At 45.9% G+C, this 27611-nt stretch overlaps 2 protein-coding genes across 2 annotated transcripts in view; one reads left to right on the top strand and one right to left on the bottom strand.

The window, feature by feature from the left end:
- Positions 1-1037: 1037 nt before the first annotated feature.
- Positions 1038-23272, top strand: CHRNA4 (cholinergic receptor nicotinic alpha 4 subunit). The gene is made up of 6 exons (XM_075516968.1): positions 1038-1098; positions 2363-2514; positions 5991-6035; positions 6127-6236; positions 15940-17320; positions 23147-23272. The coding sequence occupies exons 1-6, from the start codon at positions 1038-1040 to the stop codon at positions 23270-23272; spliced, it is 1875 nt and encodes a 624-aa protein (XP_075373083.1).
- A 34-nt stretch (positions 23273-23306) lies between these two features.
- Positions 23307-27611, bottom strand: part of COL20A1 (collagen type XX alpha 1 chain) — a 56294-nt gene continuing 51989 nt past the window's right edge. Inside the window, exons 40-45 of the mRNA XM_075516953.1 lie at positions 25712-25817; positions 25263-25351; positions 24723-24860; positions 23738-23820; positions 23374-23599; positions 23307-23324 (exon numbers count right to left, since the gene is read on the bottom strand). Coding sequence (XP_075373068.1) covers positions 23307-23324; positions 23374-23599; positions 23738-23820; positions 24723-24860; positions 25263-25351; positions 25712-25817 — 660 coding nt within the window. The remainder of the gene's footprint in view (positions 23325-23373; positions 23600-23737; positions 23821-24722; positions 24861-25262; positions 25352-25711; positions 25818-27611) is intronic.

Here is a 27611-nt window from a genome sequence, read left to right as displayed (position 1 = left end):
CTTTCCTCCACAAAAAGTCCTCATGACTTCAACAGAGTTAGTTGGGGTAGATTTGAGGTGCATCAAGTATATAGATACGTTCAAGTAACCTCCTGGTTCAGTCTCACCTTTGATTTGCATACTGCCTATGGGCAGAGACTAATATCTGTATTTGTACTACGTGTTTGCATAGCGTCAAGCACAGCAGAGCCCTGTTCTCATGGGCAGATTCATCAGCCCAATAACTGTCAACAGCAAAGATACATGCCCAGGCCAGAAATATCTCTCAGGCTAATTACCCTGTTAGTCTACAGGAGTGATTTTGAAAAGCACTTGGACAAGATTAAACAGACAGCTTTTGTTAATTTAGAACTGTTTGGGCTTCAGGTGCTATAAAGATCCCAGATGGCCCCATATCCACCACCTCTGGCCACAGCTGGGGTCTGCATCTCCCTCTTTATTTCTCATGCTAAAAGTTTTCCTCCCTGCAGCCTGTTTGCTGGAGCGCACGGATTCTCTCCTCCTCCCAAGCAGGAGGTGGGCAGGTCTAACTACATTAAATACACAAACATACTGTGCTCCCGCTCTGCTCCACCAAGGGCTGGCGTGGGCATCGGTGGCCCATCAGCAGCAAAATCTGAGCAGAGGCTGCCCAAAGGGCTGGGGGAAGGGTGAAAACAGCAGCAGCAGCAGCAGCAACAAATAAACCAAGCAGCCAAACCACCCCGTAGGAGAGGGGAGAGGAGCAAGCAGGAGAGCCCAGGGAGGCTGGGCATTTCGTGTCTCCTTACAGGAGCTTTCTGCAGCCCTTACGCACCTCTGGCAAGTATATGTGCATCAGTGTCCGAGGGAAGAGCATCTTTCTAGGAGGAAGAGCTGGGAATCAGTCAGAAGAGAAAAGAAAAAAACAAACCAACCACCAGCTATTACCCCTGGCAGGTGGGAGGGAGAGAGAGAAAGGAGTTTAGGGGAATGAAGCTGGAGGATCCAGAGATTCAGAGAGGAAAAGTTGCCCTGACGGGAGACTCTGCGTACTAGAGCCTGAGCTCTGCTCCACAATGGGATTTCTCGTGTCGAAAGGAAACCTCCTCCTCCTGCTGTGTGCCAGCGTCTTCCCCGGTAAGTTTGAGAAAGCTTTGCTACCCCTGCTCTGCTCTTTAGCTCTTTTCTCCCTTGTGCCTCGCAAAGGCATGCTGCGAAGCCCGGTCCCTGTCAACAAGGAATTTCCCCCACTCCTGCGTCCTCCTGCCCCATCACTGCAAGTCCCCTAAACGCCAGCCTCTGCTGAGCAACGCTTTGCTTTTATTTTCTGCTCCTTGCCTGATTTGTTGGGGAAAGGGTTAAAAGCTGCGGTGGGGAAGGGGACAGGAGGGAGAATACAGGCAGGGGCTTAGCATCCTGCTTCTTGCTTGAGTTTTTCTTCCCTGGGTAAAGTGTGTTAATGTGTCTCCGGGCTACAGCTCCAGCTGGGGAGAGCGCAGCCAGCGCTCGGCTAATGCTTCCCTTTGTATAATCCAGGGCAGCTAAAGACTAAGTAGGAGCCATGTTCCACGAGAGATGCGGGGAGAGCCCCCGGCTCCCTCTCCCCGCCGTCCGTGGTGGAGGATGCGTCTGCGTGCAGCCGGCACAGGAGCGCAGCCCCCCCGGCAGCCCCCCGGAAGAAAGGTGGCTTTAATCTTTAATAACCAACAGGCACCTCCGACGGTTCCTGTAGTGTATGTGCAGGGTCAGGGCTGCTCCTTGCAGCCTCCAACTTTTAAAGTCTTTCTTGAGGGAAATTGCCCTCTTGTTATCCAATTTGTGCTCTCCCCCATCCTCTTCCTTCACCCACCGTTTTTGTGAAAGACCAGCTATGAAGGTTAGTTTGAAGAGCTGAATTTCTGTCTGCCTTTTTTTTTTTCTGATGCATTTGATGCCAGTTTTTATGTGTAAATCTGATCCAAAATCCCTATCTCCTGGCAGGAGGCTGCGTTTTCCTTTTTGTCTTGCCCTTCTAGCATCCCTCTTTCCTGCTCGCAGACTTCAGTGCTGGAAACTTGCTGCGAAGTGGCCATAAAAATTAAAGCAGATTCAGGGGACAATAGCCCATGTGGTGTTTTTCAAATGGTTTTACTGCTGCCCCCACTTTCTGCAGACCAATCCTGCTCTGCAGTAGAAACCCTACACTGGGAATTGGCCACGGTGGGTGAACAGAGTGAGAAATACATGGCAAAGCCTGGGGTAGCGGGGAGGCAAGTCACCAGGGTGGCATCACCCTCCCATGTGTCCCTGCTTGCCCGTCGCTGGGTTTAGCCTGGGGATCCCTCCCGGAGAAGGCTCCAGCTCCGCCGGCGCTTGGAGCTGCACGTGTTTCACGCTGCCGTGCCCCATGCCTTCCCCACAGCCTTCGGTCACGTGGAAACCCGAGCCCATGCGGAGGAGCGTCTCCTGAAGAAACTCTTTTCTGGTTATAACAAGTGGTCCCGCCCCGTCGCCAACATTTCCGATGTGGTCCTCGTCCGCTTCGGCTTGTCCATTGCCCAGCTCATCGATGTTGTAAGTGCAACCCGTTCGTGCAACAAGCTGCCACGATTAACTGGGTCGGGGCTCAGGGAAAGGCTTCTGGTGCATGTGGGTTTTACCGGCTGATCCAGGGTCAGGTTGGGAAGACTTTGCTCTCAGCAGAGAAGAGTTATCATGCAGACAGCTCTGCTGGAACGAGGGATGACTCATGTGAGTGGCTGGTCATCAAAGTGGATCCTTTATTCTGCATTTACTATAGGCAAAATCCCAAATTCCTTATCAAAACCTGTGGGACCGTTCACAGCAGAGCAGTGGAGCAACTGTCATAAATGCCAGAGAGTCCTGGCTAAGGAAGAATCCTGATAGCTGATTTGGAATTTGAGCCATAATTATTAACACTAATTTACACAAGATAATAGGAACAGTGGTTTACACATCTCTGGAAGACAGCTTGCCTGAAGAGCTTTCTGCAAATGAAAGTTTTGAGGGTTTTTAGCTAAGCCGGCAGATATTAACAGGAAAATTGTTTCTGAATGCTTGCTCAAATAGAAGTTACACATGTGCAAACTGCATATGCTTTGTACAAAACGGAGTGGTTTGCGCTCCGGACCGATGCGCACTGAAACAGTATTTAAAGGATTTACTCTGTCACAGTGTGTTGGGGTCAAGTGTGGAATCCAGAGGAGATCCCTGCAGGGCTGCAGATGTTAAGCACACACACAGGCTTTCCAGCTTGTACAGATCTTGCTCCCGCATGCTTCTCTCTCCTGTCCCTGTTTGCACGCAACACTTCCCAGGACAGCGTGTTTGTGTAGATACGCATCTCTTGAACAAGTATTGGCCTCGCTGTTGGAGGCTTGCTGTCGCTTTTTACTGTATTCGTGTGGCAGAGTAAAAGGGTTGATAATGGAGAGTGTAATGCAACTTAAAGACATTACTGGCGTGGGACAATCATAACAGATGACTCGCCACAACATTTCATATTTTGAGATAAGAGTTTTGAGATGCAGAGGACGCAGAGCCGAGGTGGTGGGGGAGGTGGGCAATCAAAGACATTAGCTGCTGGAGAGTTGCATCTCCTTGTGCACAAGCCATCAGCTTCCAGCTTTGCAGCACAGAAACGGTCTTCCATTCCCCTCCTCTCTCTTACGTCAGCCTGAGGGATCCAGGGCTGTTTGCAGTTGCTAATGTTGAAGTTGTACGGTTCTCATCTGAATAATTGATAAGACTAAAGATGAGACATTAGTGACTGTGGAGGCATGAGAGAGTTTCCATTATGCAGCTGCTGAATTGTGGAAGAAGGGGGATCGATACACCTGCTTCGTAGTGCTTTTCCCAGTTTACTTAAGAAGAATTAATCTTCTTAAAATCATGTCAGTGGTTAGAAGCGCAACTAGCAGGCAGTTCTGTGCCGGGGCTGGTGGGTACAGCTGGAGGAGAGCTCCCATCCCCTGCTGCCCCAGTCTGTGCGGCTGGGGACTGATGACACCCTCTGCCACCACTGCCGCACTTCAGCTGTCTCTCCCCCTTCCCGACAGTGACACTGTTTTGGTGCAAACCCCACTGCAATTGTTAGACCTGACGTTCAGCTCCCAACGACAAGAAGTCTGAAAGAGAAACCAGAGACATATTCAAACCCCAGCTCCTGCTGACAAAAGCTGGGCATGGGGGAACAAAAATCAATGTGGAACTTGACATCCCTGCATGTCCTTACCTCACCCTGGTGTGCTGAGGGTTTTCTGAGCCCAGAAAAAAGCGGTAAGGGATCAAGCATGTGTCTAGTAGCAGCCACTGAGAAACACATTTGGAGTCCTTAGCCTGTGTCTCTGCAGGACCTTGCGTGCTGCGTTCACCTTGAGAAAAGAGGCCAGGCAGTGCACCACCACCGTCAGCTGCAGAATCACCCACTGTCCTCTGGGCTGGCTCCGTGCAGGAGAAGTCAGCCGTGCAGGCGGAGGCGGCAGTCAGTCATTAGCACATTGCAAACCCCCTACGAGATAAACCCATGGGACTAGAGTCACTCTTCGCTTGGGTCAGGAGGATGGCAGAGCCCTCAGGAGTAGGGATGGGCAGGAGTTTCCACCAAGGGTCTGCACCCAGCCAGGGAGGAAAATTCCAGTAAAAGGTAGCACCTGCGAAACTGGGATCCCCAGTGCAGGGACTGTGGTGGACTCCCTCAGATGCTTGGATTGCAAAGTGGTAAGAGAAGCAGACGCTCGAGGATTGGTCCAGTCCAGGGCACGGCAGCCTCCTCCAGTGGCGTTCCTCATCTCCCATCGGCACCCAAAGAAGTAGCTGGATATTTTTCCTTTCTTTGTTGCTCATTTGAATGTTTTTGTGTTCCTCCTTCCTCCATGTGCTTCTGGCCCCTAAGCCCAGACCAGGGTATCTCTGATCAGGTTTTACACTTGGTGCCACAACAGCAGTGAGGAGGCTCAGCAAGGGGGAGGCACAGCCCCCCACCCCCCCCGAATCTCCTGGCTTTTAATGTTCAGAATTAATCCTGAACTGCCACAAGAGCAAGGTTAATGACAAGCAGTTTGCTTCCAAATGAGCCCTGTCAATTGAGCTGGTTTTGATGCCGACTAAAGAGAGAGAGAAAAGAAAAAAACCACACAAATAAGCTCTGAGCCCTGGTGTGACACTTAAATCAGACCAGCACTAGGCTCTGCCCCACATAATTTGTCTTAGTTATTTACACAGGGGTTGTAACAAGCATACATGGCAAGCAGCAAGCAGTAATTCATTCTATTACAGCGCTGCCAGCATTATATTTGCCTTACATTATTTAAAAGTGTGTGTGTGTGTGTGTGTGTGTATATATATATATGTGTATATATATATATATACAGTAGTACCTTTCCATACTATTTGTACTTAGAGTTGGGAAAACGTCTACCAATTGACAGCATGGGTATACCCCAGGCCATCCAAGGGTTACGTGTCGGCAGAGTAGCTTGGGTTTATTCAGAAAATCCAATCCATAGTGCTCTAAGTTCATGTATTTGGTAGAAGGAGAAACACTGCTGAGCTTCACGTTTCCAGAACTGTGTTCACGGATAACGTTTCACAGTAGAAGTACTAAACACTACTTGCAGACAAAGCTGAGCATTGTAATCCACACACACGTGTGTGAGTAAGGATATATATATCCATCACTCCCCTTCCTTCAGTGCCCAGGTCGAAGCCAATCTGTGGAGCTCTTTCCTCTGCCTGGCCCCATCGTCCTAGGCTGAATCCATCAGCACCGAGGAAAATCCCAATAAATTCAAGTCTGTCTGCTCAAAAGATTGCCTAGGTGCAGGCTCAGCTGTTCAGTGGTATCAGGCAGCTGTGCCCTGTCCCATGTTAAATGACAGAAACATCTGCTTTTTATTTCCAAGACGGAACTTACATTTATCGCAGAACAATTTATAATTACAGAAATGAAGTACAATTAAGAGAAATTTAATTAGTTCCTTGGGCCACTTCATCTGCTTCTGTAACCAATATCTGATCTTGCATTTCAGGATGAGAAAAATCAAATGATGACCACAAACGTGTGGGTGAAGCAGGTGGGTGCACCAAAATATGTGCTTTTCCATGTTCCTTTTCAGTTTTGCAATCTGAATTCTCCCAGTTTTGTAACCGCCTCATTTTTGGCAGGAGTGGCATGACTACAAGCTACGCTGGGACCCCCAAGAATACGAAAATGTCACATCCATCCGAATCCCCTCGGAGCTCATCTGGAGGCCAGATATTGTCCTCTACAACAAGTGAGTGTGAGCACTGTGGCCAGAGGGCAAACTCATCCTTGCAAATTTTCTCTGCCCATGGTGTAAAGGTGCTTCTTGCAACTATTCCTCCTTATTTTGTTCTCTACGGTTGAATTCCATGTAGATTCTCATAATATCTGTCCCAGACGTGCCTTAAATGACATGACTAACATTCATCACAAGGGCTTTGTTCTCCAAATGATCCTTTCTCTGGACAGCGAGTTTTATTAGGGGATGCCAGGTATTGTTTTCTCTTCACATGTCAGATACACGATTAAGCTGGATTTGAGCTTTCAGTCCTCTTCAATTTCATTTCACCAAGGAGCTCTCCCCTAATTCATCACCATCAACTGGAAAAGCCAGTTACTGAGGATGGGCTTAAGTAAGGAAAATATGCTGAAACAAGTCAGACTTGTGTGTCTACAAATACAGGTTTCAGGTCAGCTCAATACCATTCTAGGATTATTCTTAAATAAGTACTTGTTTCTGATCCCAAATGCTTGAAATGTGTCTCTTGTATGGACACTTCCTAGGGAGCAGGTGGTTATTTTCTTTCTTTCCTTTGGAGAGTGTTGATATTCTTAGAAAGACTGTCCAAGTGCCAAGACTGTTTTCTCCTTGGCTTATCATACCAGAGCTCTCCAGTCTCCTATGATGTAGGATATCCCAGTCTCCCTCCCCAGCACAGGCTCCAGAGAAAACACTTGCTGCAAGCATCAAACAAAACCATCTTTGTACGTGGCTAACACTCAGAGAAAACACTCACAGCGGAAGCCAGGCTCATTTTTAATAAACAGTTGCCTGGTTCTAGTTTGATATGATTTTGCTTTTGTTTAAAAAAAAAAAAAAAAAAAGGCTGACGGAGGAATCTGTCCAGGGGATTGTGAGCTTTGGAGACTATGGAAATTGTTATCTTTCCCATTAGCTTGTCTCTGATCCTCAGTGGTGTGGAGTGATTGCAAACCTCTTGGAAATCACTGCATCCTCACATAGCACCTTTCAGAGATTAGACCAATGGAAATGACTAATTCATAGGCACTTGGACCTTCCTATCCTACAGGGACACACTCTGAGCGTGAATATTATATTACAAGTGCCTCACGTTGCAGCCAAGAAAGCTGTTCACAGCTTCCACTGGAAAAAATGAATGTCCTTGACCTTCTCATTGCTTAATTAATGACAATGGTAAGGATTATTGTTTTCGGAGTTTCTGGTGGTTGTTGTGGTGGACCGTAGTGCCAAAGGAAATAATGCTACACAAATCTCCATCGTCTATGGGACCTTTGTGCTTCAAACCATCCATTTGCTGGAGCTACTGGTACACAAGAGCCTGAGGTGTCATCTCTGGATCTGCTCCCTTGGCTCACCAAGCTCATCACGGTTGATGAGCATGGTCCATGCAAGGAGGGCCCTAGCACTAAAGAAGGAAACCTTGGTATCCTTTTGTGCTCTAGACTGTTTGGGACTTCATGCTGAAAGCAGCCCCCAGAGGTCAATGGGCACCCAGACCTCTGAGCTGGGTAGCCTTTGGCTTCTGCCCTTGCATGCTCTGCCCTGCTGTCCTAGTTCACTGCCGCTGTCACTTGAGCAACTACAAGGACTCCAGGGAGCAGCTGCCTATCTGCTGGCCCCAGGAGCTATTCCAGAATATCCTCCTTAACCTCGTCTGGGGTGCAAGTCTTCCAGCCTTGCCTACCTTGTCGCTTGACTTGGTCTGACTTGCAGGGAGGTATGGCAGATAGCAAGTCTAACCATACTGCTGACCTGCTACCACGCAGGGAGGCCTAGTGCCCCAGCTGCCTGAACCCAAGCTCCTTTTCTCCCTTTATCCATACTTACCATCAATAATCATGCATTCCTCTGTTGGTTATCATGAGTCTATCATGCATTTTTAATTGGTTACTTTATCGATGAATTAAACATGGATGTAGGCGCCAACCATTAGCCAGTCAGTAATGGGTTTTTTAATTCTATTATTTTTTAATTCTATACCTCTTTGCAGCTATATTTGCCCATGCTCTTTCATACAGTCTTATGTAAACTGTTTTCTGCCCTGGGATATACTTCTCTCTTCTGCCTAACTTCCTATCAAACGCATCTGAAGCTGCAGTCAATATCTTAGTTGCACTGCTCTAACACTCGGGTTTCATGTTTTTTAGGGGTTGCAGGGCAAGGCAGGGCAAATGCAATGCACGCAAGGCAAAACCTGTAGCATGATGGGACACCAAGGTGAGGCTCTTCTGCACGGCAGCTCACCAACTGCACAACCAGACAGCGTTTCTGCTTGTGGGCATCTCAGCTAGAAATGTTTCAGAAAGAAAGGCTTTGCAAAGAGAGTGACTAGTCATGGCTCAAAGAGAGTGACTAACAAGGACTCCATCTCGTATTTTACATATATATATAATATAGGTATTGTTTAGAGGGAATTTGAAGTACATGCACAGAATTCTGGGTCCCTAAGAGCAAGAGAATTGTGTGCAGAGACATTGGTGGAAGAGAGAGAGTGGCCACACCAGTCTTTTGCACCGTACAGGCTTTTTAATGTGAATTATTTATTGCTTATCACATGCTCTGGCAGAAGTATGGTATTTCTGTTTGGGATGGTATGCTTTGGAAAAAAGACTTTCTGGACAGGAGATTATACAAATGCCTCTTTTGTTTTCATCTTGGGGTATATATAGAAATGGTGAAATTTAAATTGATTTGAGATTTACATCTTTAAGGAAACCTAACCGTTTCTTGTGAGGTTATTCTCATATCTAAGCTCATTATTGTCAAAAAATTCCATTTACCCACTCTAGAGGCCCAAATTAAATCAGTAAACTCAGCTGGTTTGGCCTAGAGAGTATATGTAGTTGTCAACATTCATAAGGAATCTAAAACCAAATTAATATCCTACAGGGAAATTAATATGCTGTTGAATTCTCAGGCTTGATGAGATAAGTTCCAAGACTCTGTAAATAGTTTCTACTAGATGTGACAAAACATATGTATAACAGAGGAATATGAGTTAATAGTGAAGCGACAAAGCCTCTTCTTCTCTGCCAAGAAGGCCAGCTGTTCCTTATCTGAGGCTGTAAAGGCTCTTCAGACACCACAAAATCATTTATAAATGGATTATCTAATCCTCTGCATTGATTTATTTTCCCATTCATGAATGGACTTTAAGCACATTTTAGTTTTCTTTTGTATATTTTAAGTAAAAAAAACCAACCCACCTTTTTTTTTTGTCTAATCAGGGAATAAGCCCTTGGGGCTGCATTTCAATTTTTTTTTTTTTTGCTTCTGCACCACTGTGTTGAGCCATTTGGACCCCATGCAACATAGAAACTCCAGGGAAGAAAACCCTGAAACAGCAGGTTGGCAGCCAGGTGCTCCAGCTGCTAAAGGCTGCGCAGAGGAATGCCAGACCATGTCCTTGAGCCTAATGGATGGACAGGGAACTTGAAATGTGAGCTTCCCTGGCTAGTTTTCAACCGGGTATTCATGATAGCATTTATCTTCTCTAGCTTGACAATTGTAAAACCTGGGAAGAAGCTACTGGGAACATTCAGACTTCAAAATTTTCTTTTTTCTCAATATTTTCTGGTGTTAGCTTTTCCAAAAAGAAATCCCTGCCTTAGCCTCCATAGTCACCAAAAAAAAGAATAAAAGACAAGATCATACATGAAGGGAATTCAAATACAAATTTCTGTAATTAGGAGCAGGAAATATCTTGAGGAATTCACCCGTTGGTAATATGGACACAAAGGATTACTGGGCTGGGTTAGAAGATCATCTGGCAGGTGGCTTTTGAAAATCATGAGAAAGCAAAGACTTCTTTTGAACTATACCATAGCGGCTTGCTCTTTTGAACTATACTATGATGTTTGCAACCAGGGAGACTTACAGAGTAACACTGGTTTCCTGACTCATCCCAAAGCTGTTTGGAGGAGAAATACCAAAAGATGCCCTAGTCTAACCTTTAAAATATTGGAAACATTCTTGACATTTTTCTTTGTGTTTGAGTGTGTACTTGCACAGATCGTGTCATTTTGCACCAGATTGTACTTATTATAGGCCCATAATCGCTACTTCACACTTAAGCTTTCCTGATTCTTCTGTGAGTTTAAACGACTATGTTTCTGGAGAGGAATTGTATCTCTAGATGCCTTTTGAGGTTTGCTGCCAAAGTCTATCCAGTAATACAGGAACTGAGAAAGAAATTCATAAGAGGGATCTCTCTCATGGGCTGTTGCTGAGTTAGCATCCAAGGACTTCTCCTACCATTATGCTAAGGACAGAGCTAGAGTTTTGCCTACAAAATGCTGATGAGGATGCTTGGCAAAGGGAAGAGTCAAAGGAAAATGCACAAATTTAGCACTGTTAGAGCCTTCTGAGAAACTTGTGCTTATTTCATCAGCGTAGCAGACATTTCTGAGACAGATGCCTATTTTACTGAGGAATGATCAAAATTTCAGTTACCAATGATTTCTAAACATCTGAAGCAAGCAGAAGCTGGGATGGGACCTACGGAAGTACTCATCAGCACATTGACACCTCCATCTATGTACCCAAGATCCGCACATCTGTTTTGTACCCAAGTTGCCAACACCTTGGAGATTTTTAAAACCCAACTGGACAAGGTCCTGATCCTCTTGTTGCTGACCCTGCTTTGAGCAGGGAGTTTGGACTTAACAATCTCCAGAGGTCCCTTCCAACCTGTGAATTTGTGGTTATCATTTGGTAGCACAAAACAACCGTTATACAAAATATTCTCTGATTTGCCTTTGGAGAGTATTCTAATCTGAAGATTACAGAAGCATCTCTTTAATGTCTACAAAAAGGGTGCAGGGTAAATTCTTTAAAGGGGTCTTGAAACTCCAATTTGTCTTGGTTACTGCTGTTCCATGAAAAATGCTTTAAATGAGGACAGTCTAGCTATATCCGTATATGTATATAGCTAATTTTCAGGCTTTTAAAGCTCTGTTTGGATTTAAATTGTATAATCAGAAATTAAAATAAATGTGTGCCTCATTTACATGCATTCTGAAAACATTTAATTTTGTGAAATGATGTATCTCCCAACTGCAGGAAAATAGAAACTGGGAAAAAAAAAATCTCCATCAGCAGAGCTTTCTAATGAAATACAGTTGATGGCTGCCAGTAGAACAATGCCATTCTTGAACCCTTATAAACTTAGAAGATTTTAGAAGAGCAGGCTTTATTCTCAAAATGAGGAATCAAAGGCTGCAGAACCCAGCAGCACTATTTCCGTTGGCAAAGGAATAAGTGACTGTCTTCTCTCTTTATTGGTGTGCACTGTTGTATTTGACATGAGAATATAAGAGCTCCAGTACTTTATTACTGACAGATTTTTAGAGCTGTCAGGTCAGAGTAATCAGGAGAGCCTGACTATCTTAATTGTCAAGTTCTTGTTGTGATGTTTACCTTGCGCTTGCTCCTTCTTCCAAATGGTTTTTCGTGACAACTGTCACAACACAGTGGTCTAGACTGAATGAGATGAAAATGTGCTACCACTATAAAGGAATGACTGCAGATTTTCTCCATCCCACTATATCAGATCTCCCACCTTCCCGTCTAAGGAAATATTCATGTTATGCAGTCAGGGCTGTGGGCACAACTGGGCCAAGAATGGGTTTTCCCACAGCAAAGCTTTCCACAAGAAAACAGAGTTTCCCCAATCTCATAACTGCAGACTTCATTTGCAGTCGGTTGTCTCAACTTCATCCCTTGGAGGAGATTGGGGAAAGGCTTTGGAAGACCATCGACAGCCAGATGACTTTGTTTGCTCCCTTCCTCATGTCAAGAGGAGCAGAATGGAAGTCTCACCGAGGATGAAAGCATCTCTCTAGGTTCACCTTGCAATGGCAGGGCGCCAGCAAGCATAGCTTCCAATCCAGCAAGCATATGCTTGAAGGTCCAGTGTGGGTGGTAAGCTTGGAGAAGGATGCAAAAATATATGTATGCACAAAGAGTTAAGACAACTGTGAACACTACCTTTGCACAATATAGCTGGCTTGGATACAGTCTATGTACAGCAGCATGGCTAATTTACCCTGCCTACAAATTGCTCAAATATCTCTACATTGAACTGCAATGAGAAGTTCAAATGTGCCCAGTAAAGTCAGGAATTGTTTCGCAGCCCTGTTAGATTGGTGAGGGAGAAGCAGGAGGATCCCAGGGTGTTTTATGGCTCCTCAGAGTCATTAGCTGGTTCTCAAATACAAGAAGCTATTCTGCTGCTGGTTTCACTCCTGCCATGGCACTGCAGGCAAAAAAATCCAGCTTGGAAGGCAGTACCAGTGTTATTTGTAGTAATGTGTGAGCCGAAGAGGACCCAGGATGAGGCTGGGTTTGTTAGGCAAGCAATTAAAAAATATCTTCCTCATCAAAGAAGCAGATCATTTATGGAAATAATTGACAGACAGGATCTGCAGCATCACACTGGTTACATCTACGCTTGCAGAAGAGAGGCGTGTGGCTAGTCACGCAGAGACTGCAAAACTGCCAGACAAGACATTTCTGGGAATGGAACACAATTACGTGAATTATTATTGTTCCTGGATGAATTTTTAGCAAGAGTTTCATGCCCTTTTCCAACAGTTTTCATAAGGGAAAGCACACACCTGTGGTGTTTACCCAGCCACTTACACATCGCTCTACCTAAGAAGGGAATCACCAGTGGATGCTCATTATCCCTTTTCCGTAATATGAGTCCAATTATAAACATAATGTTCCATTAATGAATGATTTAATCATGCCTCAGAGATCTCATTAAATGCAGAATTGGATTCCAAATTCCTATCGAGATTTAGAAAGAAAACCCCTGAGAACAGCAAACACTGGACTGTCACTTGCTGCGCATGTTTCATGTCTCAATCTGGCTTTACAGTGCAGGCAAAACCCAGGAGAAAAAAAAAGATGGTTTTCATGCAAAGCAAGTGGTCCTGGAGTGTAAATTAGATTTGAGAAAGAAGAGGTAAGAAAGGAGTTGGGTGGATGGTATAATGGCATTTTTTTCGGTTTAATTTGCATCGGAGTAAAACAAAATGGTGGTTTTGCCTTGATCCCTTTGAGACAGCAGTCTGGGTTTGTACATCGTTTTAGATTTGCTGTCTAAAAAAAAAAAAAAAAGACATTTTAAACCTTTAGAAAAAGTCCAGTTCAGAGGTCAAAAAGCACTGGGTCCTTTTGTGTTCTTTTGTTTTTCCAAAATATGCCACAAAGAGCAAAGGCTTTCCATTATAGAAACAAAGAACAGCTTAGTAAAAACCTGGTTCTCCACCACACAGTAATTCTGAGTTTATTTTTCCATTAATTCAAGCAACCTGGAAAATTGTGTCAAAAGACAAAGATCTGGGCTGTGATCCTGGGGGTCGGGGGCCTGTGCCAGCTCTGCCCAGATACCGTGTTAGCCAAGACAGCTCACTGCGGGCCACTGTTTCCCAAAATGAGCAATACTACACCAGTCTCACTGGAAGCCAGTGTAGTCATGGACTGATGAGGATGCTTCACAGGACAAGGTGAAATATCAGAAAGTCTTTTTTTTCCCTTTTGCATACGAATTAGTGGATGATGTCCTAAAGAAATAAATTTAGGGAAGTTCCTCTGCCTTCAGCAGGTTGAGGGGCCCCGCCGAGTTGTCCCTGCACTGTTTCTCTTGCTGCTGGTGAGGAGGAGGAGGGGTGAGACCCCCATGCGCCCCGTCGCTGTACCGCTGCTGTCACGGCACATCTGAGTGCTGCAGCAGCAGAGCGGGGCCACGGGAGTTTGCCGATTGCTGGGAAAGCGGCTGCAGGCTGGATCGGCTCCAGCCGGGAGGGCTGGGCAGGAGCAGAGAGCTTTCTATCTATATCAGCCTGAATAATTCATCTCAAGTTTTTAGCAGAAGCTCTCCCTCCCCTGCTCAGCTTCCCCTTTGTTTAGCAGCGTTGCTGTTTGTGACTCGGCATCACACAACAGGCTTCTTCCTCTCTATCCCCGAGCTCTGCAGAGGCTTGAGGCGAGCGTGTAAGATGGTCCCCAATTCCCTCCCTGCTTTTGGATGCTCTTTTCTCTATCCTGTAGCTAGACTTGAGGGCATTGCTCTACAAACAGATTCCACCTGCTGTTTTTGGTTGGGATTTCAACCTTTCAGACATTTGCTCATGATGAAAAAAATTGCAGCTCTATCCAAACCTCACCCACATTTTAAGGCTCCTTGAACCAGGGTGTTTGATCCAGGTTGTGACCATCCAAGGATACCAAAATCCTCTGTCTGCAAGTAGAAATCAAGGGAGAGAGAGTGTTTGAAGTTTCAGCTAGTCACTGCACAAAGGGGCTGCAGATGTAGGGGCTTGGCTCATTTTCAGGTGAAGGTGTAATTTTCTGATTCAAACATCCAGTCTCCATCACGATAATTATTTGCACAAGGAGATATGCCGCTTGTGCAGCTCTGAACGCTTCAGTTTTGCCTCTTTGTGTAAGGTAAAACGCAGGCTGCAGATCCTGCAGACACTGCCTGGAGGAAGGACGCTGCTGTAGAGAAGGTACCTGTGGACATGGCCCCAGACGTGGAGTTTAAGTGTCACAGTCCACATGTCCTCCTCACTGAGAGCAGGGGAGGAACAGCGTTTCTTGACGGCATAGCCATGCAGGGCATTAATTACCTGCTGTGCTAATTGAATATATTAATGAGCTAATTTCTTTCTGTGGCCTCCACGCACTGGGACAAGCGGCAGGTTCAATGTTTAAGCCGTGAGGAAGGAGCGGAGCTGCGGCTGGTGATGCTGAGGCAGGTGGAGGACAGGGCTGTCTCCAGGGCTGGGGAGCCCATTCCCAGAGTTTCTCCATCTCCCTCCTTTCTGCAACACTATTACAGCTCAAGTATGGCATTTCTTGGTGCTCTTTCTTCCCCCAAATCTCCAGTGCCCTTGCCTGTCCTGTTGCCTTTTTTGATCTCCTTCACTTGTATCCCAGTCCCCATGACAAGCTGGAAGCAGCCGGTGTCACGGGTACATGGCATGGTGCTGTGGGAAATCAGTGCACTGACCAGCTGAGGAAAGCAGATCCAAACCAAAAAAATGCTGTTTATGCAATAGCTTTTTCACTGGCTGGAAAATGGCTTTCTGATATAAAATCCTGGGTTGTTATCTATTTATCTTATACCAGCACACAGACCCCAATTGAGAGTCCCTGTAAGAAGACACCGTAAAAGACAGCTCTCTCCTTACTGGGAAATCAAGAGATTAACTTTCATTATTCCTATTAATAGGATGTTCTTGCTGTTTTTCGTGTAAGAGACTGAATGATTACCCAATACTGTTTCATTTATAGCAGCTGTCACAATTAATTCTGCAGAGCCCACAGACACACTACCTGATAGTGGTTCGTTCCACCTCTCTAAAGCAAACTCAACCCTTTCCAGGGCATTTATGGGACACTTTTGAGGAAAACTTGTGTACATTCACCTCAAGGACCTGACTTATGCAAGGTGAGGGCTGACATTTGCATGCAAATCCAGTGCTTGCATAAGCCAACAGAGTTCACAACCCACTGGATAGAGTGGATGGATCCAGTATTTGCACAGGATGTGCCTGTTGCATCTCTCAGGTGTCCTGAGTGCATTTTTGGAAGCAGGCACTAAATGTCCTATTTCTTTAGCGGAGTTGAGATGTCTCAAGAGAAGCCTTAGTCTTTTTTATCTTCTATCTCTCCCCAGTGCTGATGGTGACTTTGCAGTCACCCACCTGACCAAGGCCCACCTCTTCTATGATGGGAGAATTAAATGGATGCCCCCTGCTATCTATAAGAGCTCCTGCAGCATTGATGTTACCTTCTTCCCCTTTGACCAGCAAAACTGTACAATGAAGTTTGGCTCCTGGACCTATGACAAAGCCAAGATAGACTTGGTGAGCATGCATAGTCATGTGGACCAGCTGGACTACTGGGAGAGCGGGGAATGGGTCATCATCAACGCTGTGGGCAATTACAACAGCAAGAAATACGAATGCTGCACAGAGATCTACCCCGATATAACTTACTCCTTCATTATCCGGAGGCTGCCACTGTTCTACACAATCAATCTGATCATCCCTTGCCTGCTGATCTCCTGCCTGACTGTCCTGGTCTTCTACCTGCCCTCCGAGTGTGGAGAGAAGATAACCTTGTGCATCTCCGTGCTGCTGTCCCTCACTGTGTTCCTGCTGCTTATCACAGAGATCATCCCATCTACCTCCTTGGTCATCCCTCTGATTGGAGAGTATCTTCTCTTCACCATGATATTTGTTACCTTGTCTATCATCATCACTGTCTTTGTGCTCAACGTGCACCATCGTTCCCCACGTACCCACACGATGCCTGACTGGGTGAGGAGGATCTTCCTTGACATAGTCCCACGCCTCCTCTTCATGAAACGTCCCTCTGCAGTGAAAGACAATTGCAAGAAGCTCATTGAATCCATGCACAAAATAACGAATACACCAAGGCTTTGGTCTGAGATCGACGTGGAACCCAACTTCACTACCTCATCTTCCCCCAGCCCCCAGACTAATGAGCCATCACCCACATCTTCCTTCTGTGCCCACCTCGAGGAGCCAGCCAAGCCTCAGCCTATCTGCAAGTCCCCTTCTGGGCAGTACTCGGTGCTGCACCCAGAGCCTGTACAGGTGACCTGCTCCTCTCCACAGCCCTCATGCCATCCCCTGAGCGACACCCAGACCACCTCCATCTCAAAAGGCAGATCACTAAGTGTTCAGCAGATGTACAGCCCCAACAAGGCAGAGGAAGGGAGTATCCGCTGTAGGTCCCGGAGCATCCAGTATTGCTACCTGCAAGAGGACTCTTCCCAGACCAATGGCCAATCCACTGGCTCTCCAGCATCCCAGCCGTGCCACCTAAATGAAGAGCAGCCCCCTCACAAGCCCCCGCAGTGCAAGTGTAAATGCAAAAAGGGCGAGGCAGCTGGCACACCAGCTCAAGGAAGCAAGACTCACAGTGCTAAAGAGCAACATCTTTTGTTGATGTCCCCAGCCCTGAAACTGGCAGTGGAAGGGGTTCACTACATTGCAGACCACCTGCGAGCAGAAGACGCGGATTTCTCAGTAAGTATGCTAACTTAGCCTGCTCTTCTTGGGTAAGTCAAAAATTATCTGCTAAGGAAGCCCCACCAAACCTGGGGCTATACAGAGAGTATACTTGCTGATGCAGGCTCAGCCATCCCTTATGTTGTGGCTTTTGAACACATTGGCCACTATAGGCACGGCTGGAGAGCTTGTCCTTGGGGTCTTGGCAAGCATGTGGGTGAAGGAGCTAGCACAACCAGACCATGCTCAGGGCTGCTCTAGAACAATAGGATTCTCCAGCACAAAATAGGAGTGAAGTTGTTGTTAGGTAGGAAGGAAGCAGCTGAGATTGTGAGAGAGACCCAAAAAGCAGTCATCTGATGGGAACATAGCAGCCATTCTTTATAGAGAAGCCTCTGACAGACGGGGAATTCACACTCTCTGTTTTTTATTAAGCATTGACTCTGGCTACTGAGCCTAGGAAAGCAAATTTCCAAAATAGGTTGTGGATGTGGGAAGCGCATAGTAGCGTGGAGACGTTGCAGGGTATGTTTAGCTCTGCGTGTTGCGATTCCTCATTAGTGGACTTCCACAGGAGCAGTTGGCTCTGTGCAGGAAGGTGGGTGGACAGACAAATTTCACACTTACTCTGAAGGGGTAAATATGGCTACAAATAGAGAAGCAGAGTAGAGGCTGAAAGGATTTCTTTTAATGGAGATGGTGATGCACGTACAAATGCCACATCCTTTCACACCTCTTGTAGCTCTTCCCCTGCAATACTATGGATACGGTGTGGTAGCTAATTATGGCCATAATGAAGTAAGCCACAAGATAACCTGAAGTTAGTGTTCTTGCTAAAGAAAAGTCTTATCTAGCTTTTCCTAGAGGGATCCGCCAGCAAAAGGTACTTTTTCAGCTGTGCTTACAGTTTGATTATCTCAAGATTTAGCATCAGTGCAAGTCATAGTGCTTTTAAGCAAGACTTCCTGGGCATGAAGAGTGTCTTTATATTTGTATTTTTCACAGCACTGAGCACTTCTAGCAGCAACAACAAAAGATTAAGTGCTACTGTCCATTTATATACTCTTTGGTACCATAGTTTGAGAGGCCTCTGTTCTGTAATGTATTTCACTTCACAACATCCCTTTGAGGAAGTAACTGTTTATTCCTCATATTGAGGAGTGACAGCCAAAATACAGAGATGAGGTGACCTGTTCAAGGTCACAGAACAAATCTGTGGCAGAGATGGGCTGTGAATCCCCATCGTCATTAGTTGACAGCCCAGCACTCTTTGCTGGGCTAAAGCACTTCACAAGCACATTAGGACTGTGAGAATTAAACTCTGCTCGCTCATCCTAACCCTAATTGCAAGTAAACCCATGGAAGTCAGTTGATTTTAACTCACTTGTTTCCCTGTGGTGCAAATGAAAGAATATTACACCAATAATACTTCCCATTTCAACTGATTCTCTTTCTGCTAAGCTCATTGGTATCATCAAGAACTGAGTCAATGAATATCTTGGGTTCTTTCCTTTTAATCCATGATTGCAACTTTCTTTAAAATGAAAACAGTCTTCAGAAGCCACGAATTTTCTTCTTATACCTTCCACTGCTCTTCCCTCTTGACATGAAGTGATTATCCTGAGAAAGCACTATCCTATTTAGAGCACTAAACATCAAAAGCAGAAGAAAAGGAGCAGCTTTCAGGGCTCTGACCAGACCTCCTGCCAGTCCAGGCTCCGAGCAAAGGCACCAGGAAAACATCCAGCAATGAGCAGAGAAGGGTCACCCCCAGGACCACCGATGCACCAGGCTCCCCAGGAAAAGCCTGCAAACCTGCCCGCAGTTTTCTGCTCTTTCGCAGCAGTTGTGGTTGGCACAGTAGGCAGAGGTTGGGTTTTCAGATTCGAGGGAATAATTGCTGAGCCTGGTCTGAGGCTATACTATTCTCTTTTTCTGGATCCAAGTAATGTCAAGTAGGAAAGCACATTTTTTTCTCCAGGTGGAAATGACAAAGAAGAAGGAAACATATCTTCTGGAATTGAAATGTACTGTAAGGAGCAGAACTGATCTAATAAAATGAGAATTTATTGGGGAAATTATCAGTACTCAGAAATTTGCTTTCATCTTAAAATCATATTGTGCCATTTCTTCATGGAAGTCTTCGACAAATCTATCAGCAGGCACCTCTGATGCAGCTGCAGCCCCTGAGACACAGCTCGCTGTCTCTTGGGTAATATTTTCAGAGACATGCACCTTCCCAGAATAAGAACAGAGCTTCTTTTGAAGTTCCTGGGTTTTTTCTAAAGCACCATTGCCACGGGGGCAGTGCTTCTAAATTAAAAGTAAATAGCTCATTTAATGAAGTGCTTCAGCAAAGAGAAAATGGGAAATGCAAGAGGCAGTTGTTTGTTACAAAAAGATATCTGCAAACAGTACGAGCACAACGGTACGCTGGGGAAAATGCAAGACCAAATTGTCCCAGCCTATCATAGAAATGCCACTAGAAATTAATTACAGACTGAGAAGCAAAACAAGTTGCATGTCACACACGAGCCAAAACAGACACCAACAGCACCGTCTGGAAAGCCTTGTTGTCCTCATGCCTGTGTGCATCTCCGGACTACTCTAAGAAGAAGACTTGGAAGATAGCTTAAAAATAAAATGGGAGAGAATGTAGCTGAGGGGGGGGAAGCATGGGATAATCTCACCGGTTTATTTTTAACAAAATACAATAAAACCACCCGGTACTGCTCTAATCTGTGTTGCAGGCTCTGGGTCCCGGGGATCAGATGTCACCAAGGCACCTCAACCCTCCACTCAGATCCTGGGGCAGGACGCCCTCTTCCCACTGCTCAGACCTGCAAGGAGATGGACCAGGGAAGAGCTGCAGATTCCCTTACTTTTTGGGAATTTGGGGGTGGGGAAGTCAGCTGGTTCCTGCCCCTGATCCTTTCCTGAAAATAGTTTTGAGTGAGCTTCTTAAAAACTAATCAAAATACAGCTCAGGAGCTGGGGTGGCAGATGTTGACAGCTGCGTAGATGTCAGAGAGGCCTCTGCGGATCATGCTCCACGTGAGGTGCTGGACCACAGGGACATGCTACAGCGCTGTCAGAAAACAAAACAAAACAAAAAATCCAGATAATTTTCTTTTCCTCCTACTCTTTTTTTTTTTTCATTGTCTCCCATAATTTCCAATTTCACCCTTCTGTGCTCTCGGTCTGAAGCTGGATATTGATTTTGCAAACATCTGATGCACTCCCAGCCATCATTTTCAAGATGGGCTGAGTATTTATGCATACACCATTACATTTGAAAGCAAATTTCTGTTGAACTTTTCAAGTTGTTCCTCTTCTCTCATTTCCCCCTTCTTTTCTCTAAAAGAAACTCATCTAGTTCATTTATTTTCTTCGTGTGATCTAGCACTTACTTTTACTAGCACAAATACTCAAAAAAGCTTATTTTGCCAGAACGGGGCACTATTTACTCAACCCGGCTTTCCAGTTGGACATCAGATGGTAAATTTCAGATTTTCTTTACACATTGGTTGCATCGTGGGACACTAATCCCATAAACACAATCATCCAGAACTTGCTTAGCTGGCCCTCTCACCAGGAATTTTAAGCATCAGAGACTCACTCCAACTCTCAGCAAGTGATAAGTCAGAAAACATACAGCAAAGGGGAGTTATCCACTGAGACCTTATCCTTGGCATGAGAGAATTCTTTTTGATTTCAAGGGTCACTATTTCTTTTACTCTCCCTAATTATAGATGGATGTGCTAAGGGCTTATGTACAATCATAAAACAACATGGTTTCCCCCAAGAAGATAACAAGCTTCAGGATGAACCTCAGTTCTTTACTTCTGCCTATTGAATAGTAAAGACCTGCCTAACTTGGTGCTGTTTTTAAAGGGAACAAAATTATCCATTGCACGAAAACATTTAACCGATTCTTACACTTCTGAAAATGTTCAGGTGTTCCAGAAATTTAAGATGCTTTGTTCAGAGAACAAATTATGGGAAAATATGATACGCTCTCCAGTGCGTGCCTCGTTTCCCAGTTTACAACGCTGCTTACTGAGCCAAGGAGCCGGAGCAACCCCAGATGAGTTAAAGGCCTAACCAAGCAGTCCACATGGCAAACAACGAGAGGCGTAGTTAAAGAGCTCGCTTTGTTGACATTGCTTCAGCTGAACGTTGTCTGTGTTGAAGTGACAAAAGGTACTTTGCAAATACATTGGAAGATTCACGATCGGTTTGTGAAGGGTTCAGCACGCCAAAATGAGGTAAATGCACACAGCTTACCTGAAAGGAATTGTTCTCTTAGCTCAATAAAGTGTCACGACATTGGTCACAGAAGCCAGGATTGTATATTCTCTCCCTCTGACACATCATGATTTCTCTGCACCACCCACGAGGTATAAGATAAAATCTAGTGGTGCATCCATGACTGATGAAGAAAGAGAAGACTCAAGGTGAGTTTTCAGAGTCACTGCGTTGTGCTCAGAGCTTGTTTGTTTGGTGCTTGACAGATCATAATATTTTAGGACCTGAAGTTGCCACTGTACCTGTGAAAACATCATCTGCTGCAAATGGCTATTTCATTGATGTTTGGATTTCTTCCCTTACCAAAATTAATTTCCAGCATAATCAGAAAAACCTTAAAAAAAACCCAAACAAACAAACCAGGTCTCATACAAATTGTGTTCTAGCTCACACCTACTGTTCTGGGCTGCTCCCTTATTATTATCTGTTTAAAACAAATGTAGCATCTGTGGATGAAAAGGCCTGTACCATTAGTGTTATATTATTATTGTACTGTGCTTTTCACGCATGCTACAGCCCAATGTAGGTGGCAGCTTTGGGCATGGCGAAGCCACTGTTTGCTCCGGGTCGCAGACTGGTAGGTGCAGTAAAGCAGCCCCAGCAAAGCACAGCCTTGGCTTTGCTTCCTCCTTACACCACACTCCTGACTTGCTGCAATCACAGCCACCGAAGAGGTTTGAGCTAGCTCCCGCTGAGATGTTTTCCCTAAAGAGCGAGGCAGCGTGCCAAATTTCAGCCCTCGGGTCTATTAATCACCAAGTGGTATATTGTAGGAAATTATAATGGGTACAGCCATATCAAATAAAACTTTGCCATCTGATCAGTCCTTTTCCTGGGAAAGAAATTAATAACAGCAATGTAATAAAAGAGGTTTCCATATGTATGTGGTTTCTTACTTAATGAAATAGCCATTTACAATTCTTGCCTGATGGTATTAATAAGTACTAGCCCTCCCCAGAGAGGAATTGCTGGAAAATCCTCTCACAGCAAGACAAAAGTGGGGAAAAAGCAGAGTGAGGAAGACCACTTCTTTTATTTTCTGGTTCATTTTCACTGCTTACTCACCCAAAGCTGTAAATCCCTTCGCAGAAAGTTTGGCTTCTTTAATCTGTAAGCAAATCTGTTTACGAGCATGGGGAAATGAGTAATTTCTTCCCCCCCACACCCCACCCTCCCCAGTTTGAATTGCAGCCTCGTTTACACACCCAGTTACAGCTGTTGCTCATGGAAAATGGGATAGTGAGTGTGCAGACGAGCTTAATTATCCACGGGCGTACGTCATCCCTGGGGAGCTGTGAACAGGGTTTGCAATTGCACATGCACACCCACGCAGTCTGGGAACCTCTCTCCCACATCAGCGACTGACAGACTAAATCTTTGCCATCATGTAGGACCACTAAATGTAAGCGAGACCTTCCCCTCCTATCTCTGGACTTAAATTAAAATATCCTATTTTGGAATAAAGCACTAGTAGTCTTCATAAGTTATAGTCTCAAATAAACGTTAATAATCGGCCTTTCATCTCTGTGTTCCCAGGTGAAGGAAGACTGGAAGTACGTTGCAATGGTCATTGATAGGATCTTCCTCTGGATGTTCATCATTGTGTGTTTGCTGGGAACTGTTGGTCTTTTCCTCCCACCATGGCTGGCAGGAATGATCTAAATATAGCTACATAAGGAAGAAAGTATATCCCACTCTATGGATTGTAGTTCACCTGGAAGGAAGGGAGCAGAGAAATGGAGGCAGCCCTTTGAATAATTTACTGCGTGTCCGCGGTTGAGTTGCTCCAGAGCTCTCTGGGAATACTTTCTGAGGTTGCATCGTTTTGCCAAGCCATTTTCATCTCCTCCATCTAATTTAGGGGAAAAGTTCTTATTAAAGTCTGTACATAGCATGGTGGCATTCATTGGCATATACTCAGCAATGTAAGAACACGAGCTTGTTCCCTCAAGCAGCACATAAAGAGGCTTCGCATCTACAAACCAGCCCCTGGCAAATTAGCTCCAGTCATCTTCAGAGGTCGCAGTGTGCCCTGCCTAGTAATTTTGCCCTGTTAAGCTGAAGTGGTTCAGGACTGCGTGTCCCTGTATGAGTCATTTTATAAATAAAGTTCCAGATTTGGGATACCTGTGTAGGATGTGGTCTGTGGTCAGCTGGTAAAGATGGACAGACTGGAAAGGCTGAAGGAATTCCTCAAGGCAGCTCAGCCCCTTTGGGACCAACAGTGATCGTTAGCCCACCAAAACACAATAGCTAACGGTCTTTATATTGACAGAGTTTACTTTGGCCAATACCCTTCAGAAACCGTGGGGATTATAGCTGAGTGAGGATCATTCAAATGAAAGGAGGATTTGGGGTTAAGATTCAGACCTTGTTGGTAGCACTTTAGTGTGCTTTCAAGGGAAATTTCCTGGATCCAAGTTATAGCTGCTGCAAAATAGCAGAGGGCCACCCTGAGCCAAAAACCCCTTGATGTAGGTAGGGAAGGTATTAGAGATGGGGAAGCCACAGCAGAAATCCAGGACGGTGCATTAGTGTAATAAGGAAATGTGCCAGTACATGGGACAGGACACACAGCCACGCTTAGGAATTCAGAATGGCACTTTGCAAAAATTACAGGTATTATGGCTTTAAATTTGGCCAGTTGTTTCAGCAACTGTGCTCTTCCCAGCTCTATCCAACCTAACCAACCTTTTGCATGTCTTTTCCTTGCTTTGGGACCTGGAACGAGAAGTCAGGGACAGGCACCACCGGCCAGAGGAAGGGGGGATGCTGGAGCCCTGTCCTAGCACAGGGACACATGAAGGTGCATGAAGGCACAGCTGAGCCAGATGTGTGGGTGAAAGGCTGGAAGACAGAGGGTAAGCACGGGCTTCATCTATCTTCTGCCTTTTCTCTGTATGCATTTGCTACCACAGCAGTGACCACACTTGGACTGACCCTAAGTCCATCCAGCTCAGCATCTCCTCTGTTTGGTACTTACAAACCCACCGTTCCCATCCTCATTGCTGATTGCTGGGTGCCAGGTGGGATCAGCACAGCAGCACCCAGCCCAGCGTCTCCCTGCTTACTTCAGAGGTCTCATAAGCAGAAGGGCTTATAAACAGTTTACCACGGCGTGCAAGGAAAGGCAGACGTAGTCTAAAAATACAGGCTTCCCCCAGGACCTGCTGTGACTGCATGACTCAAAGGCCAGGCTGGCAGCTGAGGGGCTCTGGGCTTCACCGAGCTTCTCCTCCGCACCCCTCAGCTGGGATCAGCATGCATGAGACTGTCCGGCCACTCTGAAGTTTACTGCTCGGCAGCTCTGGCTAGCCCAGAGCTTTGGGGAACGCACAGCGGGAGAGGCAGGCAGCTGCCTGGAGGCCAGCACAGAAGGTCCCAGTAGAAGCCAGAGCCTGGGGTAGGTGAAGCCCCAGGTGAGATATGCGACATGCCTGCGTGGTAGCCTGGCACATGAGGCTTGCTCATGCCACATGGCTCATTGAGCAGCAGAAAGCTGCATAGGCTTGTGACGGTAATGCTGGAACTGAAACAATATGATTTAAAGAGACTTTGAAATACAAGTTACTGCACTCAGTCCGAGCAGTACAGGCTAAAAATCAATGCAGTGATCAGCCTGTTTGGCCTCATCTAAGAAGCTACAACTGACCTCCGTGTTCACAGACCCAGCCAAGTGCTTAAAATCTGTATGGCTCACAAAAACATACGTGGCTTGGGCCAGTTCCATGAAGAGCTGTGCTGGCACGGCACAGGGAGGGAGGATGAGGGAGCCTGAGCTGCTGCTGCCTCTTTGCTTGTTTTCAGAATAAAGAGAGACTCAGTCTTTGGAGATGCTAATTTATCCCTTTTCACAGTCAGTGAGTTTGCTTATGGCATTGAAAGGAAAACAAACAGTCAAACATCTTCAAGGTCTAGTGCGTAAATGTACCAACGCAGCTGCAGTCTGCATCGAGGCGGCTGCACGCCGCAGAGAGGGATGGGTTATGGTTTGTGTCGCAGACGGGCTGGGCTCACGGAGGTGGCCCGAACCCTCTCCAGCGCCTTTTCACATTTCAACTGCACTGATAAAGTAATCATGAAGGTGGGACAACTTCTGACCCTGGGCATTGCTGGGCCAGGGGCACCTTATCGCCAGACTGCAGCCATGCCCGTGATGGCTGTTCAGAGCTACCTCCTCCTCCTCCTTCTCCCGAGCCCATGAGCACTGAGAGCAACAGAGCAGGTGGGCGGCTTGACTGTGCATGCACGTGTTTAGCAATAAAACCACATGCACTTTCCAAGCTAGGCTGGAGAGTCAGCAGCGGCTCAAGTCTCTGCTCACGTCTCCCGGTGAACGTGGGCTCGGGCAGCAGCGGAACAATGGCCAAAGCAGACCAGGGGTGGGGACCCACAGAGGAGAGGTTTAAGTACAGATTTAAGAGCCAAATATTTAAGGCGGCATACTGGGAAATTCAGTAGGGGCAGGCATAGGCTGTACTTTGTTCACAGCAAAGGGCCCATCTCAAATCTTCACCTTTTCTGCAAAAAGTTATTGCCAGCGCACACAGCGTGAACGGCAGTGTCTCAAGGGGAGCATTGCACGGTGACAGCAGCAGAGCAGGACCGCGTGGCAAGGACATGAAACTGCAATGCAGCCCCTGGCAGAACTGCCCTGCCATGCAGGAGGAGGAGGAAAAAGCCACACGCATCTGCTCCATTAGCACATCAAAAATATCAGGTGTGATTGGGAGTGCTAAGGGATGCGGTTTTGTCCCTGAAGAAGTCAGCACCACTGCGGGATCCTGGGGTTTGGACGGGGAAGGACAAGATGAGAAGTGACAGCTGAAACCGATTACAAAGTTCCTGGCGTCTGGGGAGAAGCTCAGATAATGCAGGTCACTGGCATCCTCTGTTTTCCTAACGTCATAACATTTTTCGTACAGTGGCAACTCCATTTCTTCTCACGTGGTACTAATAGTTCCCCAGTTTAAAGTTCAAATAAAGTCTTGCCTTCTGCTTCTGATGTGCCTCCTTGTAAAATCTAATGGGAGAAAATAGAAATCAACAGCTACTGCTCTTTCTTAGACAGGTTATTCCATCTTGGAAGTTGTTAACGAGGATGCTATCCCTCCATAGGATTCAATGATCAGAAACTGGAATAAAACTGGGACATGAACCAGACTCTAACTGTAGAATAATGAATAATTCTGCTATTCCAAACCCATGAAACACAAAGAGAGAGGGTTTTAGCATATGAAAGACTCCAGGAAAATGTATGCAGTTAGCATTTGCAATGTTCCCAGCTCAGAACTGATTCCCAGGACTTGACTGAACAAGCTGACATCAGAGGAAGAGTAAGGAAGCAAGTTTTACAGCAGGAGCTCTAAAACTGCTTTGGAAGAGACCCAGAGCAAAGTAGCTGGTTTTCAGGATCTGGGAGCGCAAAACTAAGCTCAGAGACCCCAAAGGCATCACAGAAAGCAGACATAGATGCTGATCTTTTCTGTTTTACTTGTGGAGGAGAGATCGTATCCTCACCATAGTGTTTCACGTTTTCCCACCAGTACAGCTCCATTGGCCAAGAATGGAAGAAGACCAAAGGCATAGAAACCCAGCTGTAATAACCTCAGTTACCACCATTTTTCTGTTTTTGCCTACATCCTCTTTCTTCTGGTTCCCTAATGCTCACTTTGTCTGGGTCATCTTCCCAGCCATAGGGTACGCGGGGTATTTTATCTGCGGTTGGCTGGTAGGATGATCTATGTAATTGTCCTGGTTTCAGCCGAGCTAGAGTTAATTTTCTTTATAGTGGCTGGTATGGGGCTATGTTTTGGATTTGTGCTGAAAACAGTGTTGATAATACAGAGATGTTTTAGTTGTTGCTGCACTGGTCAAGGACTTTTCAGCTTCCCATGCTCTGTCAGGTGCAGAAGAAGCTGGGAGGGGACACGGCCGGGACAGTTGATCCAAACTGACCAAAGGGCTATTCCATACCATATGGCGTCATGCTCAGTATATA

The sequence above is a fragment of the Mycteria americana genome, chromosome 14 (assembly GCF_035582795.1).
Source record: "Mycteria americana isolate JAX WOST 10 ecotype Jacksonville Zoo and Gardens chromosome 14, USCA_MyAme_1.0, whole genome shotgun sequence".
Lineage (NCBI taxonomy): Eukaryota > Metazoa > Chordata > Aves > Ciconiiformes > Ciconiidae > Mycteria > Mycteria americana.
The sequence above is the reverse complement of the archived record's forward strand: the minus strand, read 5'-3'. Positions and strand labels throughout refer to the sequence as shown.